The 9,558-nt window shown below is 44.6% G+C and overlaps 1 protein-coding gene across 2 annotated transcripts in view; it reads right to left on the bottom strand.

Annotated features, from left to right (window-relative positions):
- Positions 1-5,104: 5,104 nt before the first annotated feature.
- Positions 5,105-9,558, bottom strand: part of AXIN1 (axin 1) — a 49,295-nt gene continuing 44,841 nt past the window's right edge. For both annotated transcript variants that reach the window (XM_018567735.1, XM_018567736.1), the window contains 2 exons: positions 6,848-7,015; positions 5,105-5,552 (listed from right to left, as the gene is read on the bottom strand). In XM_018567735.1, the coding sequence (XP_018423237.1) occupies positions 5,426-5,552; positions 6,848-7,015 (295 nt within the window). In that variant the 3' untranslated portion in view covers positions 5,105-5,425. The remainder of the gene's footprint in view (positions 5,553-6,847; positions 7,016-9,558) is intronic.

Genomic DNA, 9,558 nt, shown 5'->3' with positions numbered 1-9,558 from the left:
GGGGGGGGGGGGGGGGGATAAAGAACAACAACAAAAAAATAACACAAGGAAAAAAAATAAAAATACAGAACATGCAATATTCATATATATTAATATATTAGATAACATAATATACAGAAAAAATACATTTGATTCACAAGTGTATTTAATAATGAGAACATCCCAGGAACCGCTCTCTACAAGGGGGAGGGGCAAAGCACACAAATAAGGCCGCTTTAAGAGCTTCTCAAGTTTAATTCACATGAAGCACCATTTTCTTTTCTTATCTTGTGTTAATGTAAATATTGGCTTTGACTTAAAACTAAAAGGACCGCCGCCCCTACGGTTTTATTGTCTTTAGTATGATCTCAATTTTTTGGAAGTCAGGGGTGTCCCTAAACAAATCGCTGTCTGTAGTGTGGAGGGGATGGGTGTTGATGGTGGTCTGGCGGTGCACCGCCTAGCTTTGGCTGGCTTCAGTGGTTGTCGGGAGGTGAGCGGGATGCTCTGAACATCATCCCGCCCAGCTCCTGGCAGCCAGTGACGTCAGTGGTTGTCGGGAGGTGAGCGGGACGCTCTGAACATCATCCCGCCCAGCTCCTGGCAACCAGTGGCCTCAGTGGTTGTCGGGAGGTGAGCGGGACGCTCTGAACATCATCCCGCCCAGCTCCTGGCAGCCAGTGGTTGTCGGGAGGTGAGCGGGACGCTCTGAACATCATCCCGCCCAGCTCCTGGCAACCAGTGGTTGCCAGGAGGCGAGCAGGATGCCGGCCAGAGCATCCCAGTTTGCCAAGAACTGCATGGCCCTTACACATCTCCCGGCCCAGCTCTTAGCAACTTGGGACACTCGGCCAGAAAGGAGGCAGCAGGCAGAGCCCACATGACCCAAAGTGATCATGCCTGAGGCAAAATCCTCAAGCTGCCTCCCTACAGGGACGGCCCTGTTGGGATTAGTTATTCGTTGGTCTGATAAGTGACGGCACAAAAGTCCTTAACTAGTCTGAGGGCTAAATGATTTGCGGTGGTGAGACACAACAGGCTCATTCACATCTACGCAGTCGCATGTGTTTGCATGCACTGGTTGCTTGAGGCAGTCTGTTTATTGTAAACGCCCCCTAAGCCTCAACACAAAAAATGTCCCTGCTGATCTTTGTGCAATGCAGCAGACAAAGACGCACAGGCTATTCAAGTGTGCGTTGTAGTGCAGGTGCATTTGCTCTCACTGTATAGGCATGCTGGGGTTCCAGTTAGAATAAACTGAAATGCACATTTACTGGTGAATAAAGTCCATGCGGAGAAGTGAATTGAGCCATAAAGGGCCGTACCCCGCAAACTATAGCAGCCAATCAAAGTATTTCTCACTGGCGGGTTACTGAACTGGTTTACGGATTGAGTTTGCAAGTACAATAAACAAAGCACTAATTCCATACATATGTAATAAATAAATTCTATATGTAAGGAGCTTCTGGTTGCACATTACAATCTGACGGTACAAACTCTGATTTATAATGGAGCAAAGGTCTGACGACAACTGAAATGTGTGGGTAAGGTAGATGCCTGCAGTTGATGGGAAACCTAATGGAGGGAATATATCAAAACTGGAGCGGACACAATGTGGCGCAGATGTGCATGGCAACCAATCAGCTCCTCTCTTCAGTTTGTTCAGTTGAGACTTGAAAATGAAAGAGAGAAGCTGATTGGTTGCCATGCAGAGCTGCTCCAGATTGTGTCTGCTCCAGTTTTGATAAATTCCCTTCAATGTGTATGGCCAGCTTTGGACTAAGCACTGAATGCTACGAGAGACTTCAGGAGGTAGCTGTAGGCCCAATGGGAGAAACATTAAAAGGTCCAATCAGAGAACATAGAGCAGCGTTATGCAAACTCCGTCCCTCCAGCTGTGGTGCTACTACAAATCCCATGAGGCAATGGAAGACTGGCAGCAACAGGCATGACTCCCAGCGGCACACGCATTATGGGATTTGTAGTTTCACTACAGCTGGAGTTTGCCTACCCGACAGATGCTGCCACCATTGACCTCTTCCGAAAAATGCTAATTGCATGGTAAACACAGACCCTGTTAGCTTAGTACTTGCTGAACCAAGTAGGCAGATGGGGAAATCTGAGTTTCCTGATCTAAACACCTATTCCAGGTCAACGAGACAACCTGTGATTGCCTTAAACAGTCTTATAATATGGGCACCCCTGCCAGGCCACACTGCTAACTTCTCGGCAAAGCTGTGCTGCTGTAGTGGAGGTCAAGCAGAGCTTGGCGGGATGCCGCAAGAGTGTCCTAGGTTGCTAAGAGCTGAGCACAGAGATGTGTATGGTCCCTTACATATCCTCCGCCCGGCCCTCAGCAACCTGGGATACAGGAACTCTGCGGGATGCTCATGCCGCTCTGCCTGCTGCCTCCCCCTCCCCCTCATGTGACCTGAAGAGATGTAGCTTGAGGCAATAGCCTCATTATAGGGAAGGCCCTGCACAAGAGTACAGCATGCCGCTGATCTTTTAAACGCCAAATGACTGCCAGGGTCCTGGGAATATCAAGATGGGCATGAATGATACTTGGTCATTCAATGAAATGTAAGATACGTACATCGTTTTACCAATTTACTCTAAAAGGTGTGAGGAGGGTGAGGAGAGGACGATGCACATTGCAGATGATCACCGCACTTTGTGAGCAAAACAAAAGCAGAATTGGTAACACGCCAAACATGCAGCAAAACCCTTAAGGTGGGACTATTGGTAAAAATAAAAAATGACACGCAGTCTGTCAATAAGCATTCACAAAGCAGTTTTTCTGAGTAGCCCCTTTACCGGCCTGACCTTATCTGTTGATTCCACCATTACATCTGCTTTTTCCCTCACTTCCTTTAACATTGTGACATCAATGTTTATTCTGCAGTGAAACCAAGCAGCAGCATTGTCACCTTGTGGATAGATGTAAGTAGATGGAGAGACCCTCCGCACTCCTCACAGCAGTCCCGGCCAGATTTAAACAAAAGTGGTGCTCGCAGTGATGAATTACCACGGATGGCGCCGTGCAAACACAGGAAAGTCAGGAAATCACCAGCACTCAATAGTAAAGATAAATATGTCCCTTTTATTGGACAGAAAGCGTCACAGACATCCAAATAAACCGACGTTTCAGGGCCGCGCAGGTTCCCTTCCTCAAGGCAGAAAGATGTGACGTGACATGGATGTCTGTGATGCTTTCTGTCCTATAAAAGGGACATATTTATCTTTACTACTGAGTGCTGGTGATTTCCTGACTTACCTTGTGGATAGAGTTGTCTTAGATGGAAACGTAGTTTTAAATGAACTTTAGTTAGGAGACAATTAAAGGCCAACTCCAACTAACACCTATCAAAGAGTTCTAGCAAAAGACTCCATCAGGCACCTCCCTCACAGCTGTCAAAAGACCTCAAAGGAAATCCACACATCTACCTAACCCTCCTTGCCATCAGGGGCCCTAAAGTGACAGTCTTCCTTGCTGCCAGCACAAGCTGGTCTTTATCATTGCAGAGGGCAAAGGAAGAGTTGGAGGAGGCAAATGCACACTCTGAATGGTCAGGGGTACTGTCCATCAGACTTGCATTGGCCCAGTCTGTGGCTTGTCATCTGGCAGCTTGCAATACCTTAGTGAGTGCTGGAGAGAAGCAGCGGCTAGCAAAGTGGAGCCACCCTTGGCCAGGGATGGGTGTGTGCGGTCCTTCAAGTCTGCTGCACTGCCACACAACCCCGGCATCACCCCCAGCAAATGAGCATCGTTTAAGAAGTTCCAGACCAATAATCTCAACAAGAGCAAATGTCAGAACTGTTTATAGACGCGGGGAGTCCCACCTCTTGTCCAATGAGGACCTGAACCAGGTGAGACCACCGGGGGACCTCTAGTTGGTCCCTTACCTACTGCACGGTGCTTATACTGTACAGGGGACTGCCCCTGCTGGTACTGTACACTGTCTAGGGTCACCTACTCCTAAACTGCTGTGTAATACTAGTGACAAACCGTATAATACAAGTCATGTTTAACTTTGCCCATAGGTCAATGTCACCTAAATATTTTGTTTATTTCACTGCTGGTTTCCAAAAAGAGGACTACAAATCCCAGCAATATATTATATAGCAGTGCAGTATAAAATACCACCAGCTATAGAGGACTACAAATCCAGGCAATACATTATACAGCAGTGCAGAATTGCTATATAAACAGAATTGCTGTAAAAAGGAGCGTGACCTACTGCACAGTGCTTATACTGTACAGGTCACTGCCCCTGTTGGTACTGTACACTGTCTAGGGTCACCTACTTCTCAGAAAAACAAAAACTGCTGTGTAATGCTAGTGACATTCAGTATAACACAAGTCATGTTTTATTTTGCCCATAGGTCAATGTCACCTAAATATTTAGTTTATTTCACGGCTGGTTTCCAAAACCCCTCTCAGGTTGCAATGGTGAGACCTTCCAATATTGGCCTTTAGTGGCAGTCATGTGATATTTGCACACTTCCTACATTTCATAATAATAAGTGGGAAAAACTAATTTAATTTAGGGGAACCTTTGTAGCAGCCTTGTGAGAGGACGGTGACGGCGAGAGGAACTACAGACACCCACTGAAACATGGATTCTACATGCGGCTGACATGTAAAAACGCACGTTAGCCACGATTTTGTTTCGCTCACAAACTGCTCATAGAAGTCACTTTAAGAGAGCTTTTAAAAATGAATCTAGAAAACAAAAAGTTTTTTCCACAATAATATATTTCTTTTCTTTAAAAAAAAAAAGATCCACATAGCATTTATATTAGTAAGAAAACATTCTGTAAAATAAACCAGGCACCCTTACAGGACAGTACCAACGCGCCCCTCCGCCAGGCCGAGCGTGCACGACATTTGAAAGCAATCCTAGTGTTTTTGGAATCGTACAGAATAAACTTAAGTGGGAAAAGTGAACACTGGAAATGATTCTGAAATTTAAAAAAGTGTTAGCAAACAATGAGGAGGGGACCTGGTTCACCTTCGGTAGATCGACCTTTTGCAATGGCTGAAGCTTTTCGGTGACCGCAGCACCATAGCATTTAAGAATTTACATAAGAGCACTGACATCGGAAAATTAACTTCCCGCTTTTTTTTTCTTTTTTTTTCCATTTTTTAAAATTTCAATGTATCAAAAATATGCAGCTCTCATAAACAAGGTTCTAGAACAACCTCTAGCTTTAACTGTACACTGCTACATTACATGGACTGCAGCCTCCAAGGAGGACAGTGCGGACTTAGACAGGTTCTCTTGAACGGACTCAAGACCGCCTCTGCGGTGATATCCCCTTCCACAAACAGGCACCGCCAATCATGACAGCAAGGGGGCTGTTGTGACATTGTCTATCTCCAGCATTTTATTTAACATCTTCAAGTCAGCTTGCGCACAGCATTTCTGTGTTGTTGGACGGCCTAGTCGATTTTTTCCACTTTGCCGATAATCTTCTCTTCGTAGATGGGCAGAACAGTGTCCTCGTCTCGCACCTCTTCAAATACCACTCCGCAATCAAATTCGTCACTTACTTTCTTAAAGTAATACCTGCAAATAGTAAAAGAAGCCTGTTATCAAAATGGTGTTCTGGAACAAGAAGGGATGAGGCATTAGATTTCACATTATCAGAAGGTTGGACAGATCGTGGTAAGGCACAATGGCTCTGGTGAGGCCGCTCTCTACAAAGGGGCCAGAATCAAATGATCAGAAGATTGGTCCGAATACAAGAAGGCTCAATGGCTCTGGTGAGGCCGCTCTCTACAAAGGGGCCAGAATCAAATGATCAGAAGATTGGTCCGAATACGAGAAGGCTCAATGGCTCTAGTGGGGTCGCTCTCTGCAATGGAGCCAGAATCAAATGATCAGAAGATTGGTCCGAATACGAGAAGGCTCAATGGCTCTAGTGAGGTCAATCTCTACAAAGGGGCCAGAATCAAATGATCAGAAGATTGGTCCGAATGTGATAAGGCCCAATGGCTCTGGTGGGGCCACTCTCTACAAACAGGGTGCCCCTCAAACAAGGGACCCAGATTTGAAGATTCACAAGTATAAAGTTTAATGGGAGCACCAAACAGTTGGAGAGTCCAAAAGCTCTTCATACAGGTATTGGGTTCAAAACAACAACATAGAACATCCAATGTGTTTTGGGGCTCAAAGATCCCTCAAAATGACGTTTTACTGGTCATCCAACCAGCTCAATTCAGAATGATTTGCACCAAAAATTATCTGGGAATAAATATGGTCACTGTTGTTCCAATCCACATAATCTGTTAGTCACAACCAGGTGTTGATTGGATTTTCATAATCGGAGTTAGGTGTTAATAACCTGCCCAGAGAGATGAATGAGAACCTTCACAGACATAGACCAGGGTGGTTCTGCAACGTTCACATTCCACAGGGATTGGATTAAGGATTCTGTGTTGTGTGGAAATAAATACTGGGGTATGTTCCTGACACTCATGAGAACTAAGAAGCTAGGAAATGTCTTCAATATTCAGTCCAGATAATTGTGACTAACCACATAAGGGGACACTTCTACGCTCACCATCCCTGTAATGCCTGGAAACAATTGTAAATGTGTTTTTATCTTTTATTATTAATTTCAACAATAATACTAAAAATAATTGTGTTGCACAGAGCAGGGGGTGTTAAAATGATCTGCCTTGGGTGTCAAAAACATTAAGCACACCACACCACTTCATTATTTAATGTAAAACTTTCTATGATCTACTCATCGCATTATCTTACCAAAGGTTGTTCTACAATCATTTTTACCAGCGGTTTCCCAAAACTTGAAAAAGGGAAAGGCTGCTATCGACATTCTGTGAAAGGCCAAAGTGTACCTGTAATTTCCTTTCTTCGTAAGCAGCTCCTTGAATTGTCCCAGGGTCACTATGCGGCCCTTCACCATGGTCCTGTAGGGAATGGGCTCTCCACAGAAGTAATACGCCACCACAATGTTGTCGCAGGGCTGCGAGGATCCACTTCCTCCTTTCTTTTGGGATTTTAACCTGGCAACAAAAAAATAATTAAGAATCGGAATGTATCACTTGCCACGTCTATAAGAAGCTGCTTAAGGAAGTAAACCAGCAGTGTGAACATTTCTCAAACCAATGGTACGCGTCCCAAGCTTCCAGCGTCAATGACCCTGGAAACACCTGGGAACATTCCCTTTACATGAGAAGATTCCCTACTCTGCTTACTATTCTATGACTGCCGGATTTCACTGACAAGCACCCAGCCACCAACAGAACTGTTGTCAAGAAAAGGACTTACAACTGTTTTCAGAGACAACTTAAATGAGAAGCTGCTAGAAACACAGTCCTGGAAGGAAACCTGTCGTTCGAGAAATGCCAAGGCTGCCACTGCTGACCTCCTAAAAATGCAAATTTCCTTGTCGTCTTATTGTCTTCGCTGGCCAGGTACAAATATGCAAATCAGAGGAGAAAGAGTAAAGTCAGAACTCTACATCTGCATACATGTTTTGGGTCAGTGACTCAGAAAATACTGAGGCCAGAGTATGACAGCCAGGAAATGCTGGAACATGTACAAAAAAAAAAATGCTATGAGACACTACATTCAAAATAGCATTTCTTTACTGTGTAATTTACACTTATTCAGCGGTCATGTATCCATATGGGCTCTCTGTCTTTCTTTATGAGTGTGGTTACATGGACAGTAGGCAGCTCAACTGCAATGTGAAGCTGCGGTTTTGAAAGCAAGGTTCCTGCTTGAACCTGCTACCAATTCAAAGAGCAGGAGGCATGTCAGCCTAACATACTACGGGGGTACAGGCACCACGTCCTATAGCTCCTAGGAGGAGTTAAGGGACACAATTTGACCACACCAGCATGGATCTGCTCCTCTGCTTAGCGTGGTCGGAAAGCTCCAGGAAGAGAGGGGGACTGGCAGGATCACCAGATAATGGCTGCTAAGGAGTTGCATAAATTAAAGGACAATACACAACAGTTCGTATGGGCAGAGTAATGAATTTATAGAACTTTAGTATTAAAGTGACCCTAAACTCAGGAGTTAAATCTCAAAAACGCATTCAAGTACCTTAACTATTAAAAAAGGCGGCTTATCTGCGCATCACTCAACTGTAGATCCACAAAGTGGTATTTAAGGTTTCCATACTCATTAAGGAAGAAAACATCAATGACAGCCCCTTATCTGTAATCACTTCAAATTCTTTTATAATGCCCCCCCCAGCCAGTTTCTAAACGTAATCTCTGGCTGTAATATTCACTTTAAATCTGAAGCTGTCCCAGACGTTACCTATTTTGCCACAAGATGTTCTCAGGCTGGGTTTAAAATTAAACCCAGCCTGAGGAAAGACTGCAGGGCATCATGGGCTCACCCCCCTAAGCACGACCTGGACTCAATCTACTGCTGGAGAGAGCGGTGCTGAGGTTGTCACGTCAATGCTGCTCTCAGCATCATTTAGGATTATCCTTAACTGGGAGACGACCAAAGAAGACGTACATGTCTTGCGACTGGCTAGAAGACATCAGGAGAAAAAAGCATTAACGCTTGGGGAGCACTTGAGCTTTAAATTATGCTTAACCACTCTTCAGCATTTCTGCAATGCCATCAGGTGACTGAATTGGAGTACAAAATTCAGGAATATTTAAGTAATTCTTACTGTAAAGAGCAGCAACTTGATCCCACACACCCCATATAGAAATGGTAATTGTGCCTAAGCAGCACCCTGACAGATTTAAAGTTTGCAATTGTTTTGAATTCCTCCTAAAAAACAGCCGGCACGCCTTGAGCCTCCTAGCTGTATATTTGCACTGTCTGATCATCGAGGACTCTGCTACCTCTGACTGCTATTCTCACCAGGTTTGGAGGGAGATTTGGTGATGATGCCGCTGGCTGTTCTCCTTGCTGGAGAGGAAGCTGCACCGGAGGATGTGCAGTGCAAGCATCTCCCTGCTCCTGCTTCACTTATTGTGGGATTTTTGCAGCTTTCTGATGCGTCTGAAACAGCTTCTAATTGCCCTGATCTCCAAAACTTTAAGTTGCTACCAGAACAGGAATACAGCTTCCAATAGAAACAATTACTCCCATGACAACTAAGAGGTGATCCCTCACATTGGAAAGATATCTTCTCACTTCCTGTTGAGTCTACAGGACAGGAAGTGAAATCTCCATGAAAAGACACCAATGGCGAATAAAACTGACTGTATTTTTAACCCTCTCGTACCCTATCCAAAATAAAAGGGGGAAATAAAGGTTTTTGCTTTGGATATACTTTAACCCTTTCCCCACAGAACCTATCAGGATATACTTTAACCCTTTCCCCACAGAACCTATCAGCATGGGCTGCCAGATAGAGATGTGCCTTCTTCTATGGGACCGCATATATGCGTACCTGTGTCTGTGCTGAAAATGTGCCTGTCATTGACAGCTCTGGGTATCGTACTAACGATCATGAGCCAGGAGGACCGGATAAAATCATTAGATTTTTGCATATAAATCCACTTTTTTTGTGTGTGTAAACATCTGGTTTTCACTAAAAGTAGCCTCTGTTTTTTCATATTTCCAGTTC

This window comes from Nanorana parkeri, unplaced genomic scaffold (genome assembly GCF_000935625.1).
Source record: "Nanorana parkeri isolate BGI_ZX_2015 unplaced genomic scaffold, ASM93562v1 scaffold1087, whole genome shotgun sequence".
NCBI lineage: Eukaryota > Metazoa > Chordata > Amphibia > Anura > Dicroglossidae > Nanorana > Nanorana parkeri.
This window is presented reverse-complemented; position numbering and strand designations above follow the sequence as displayed.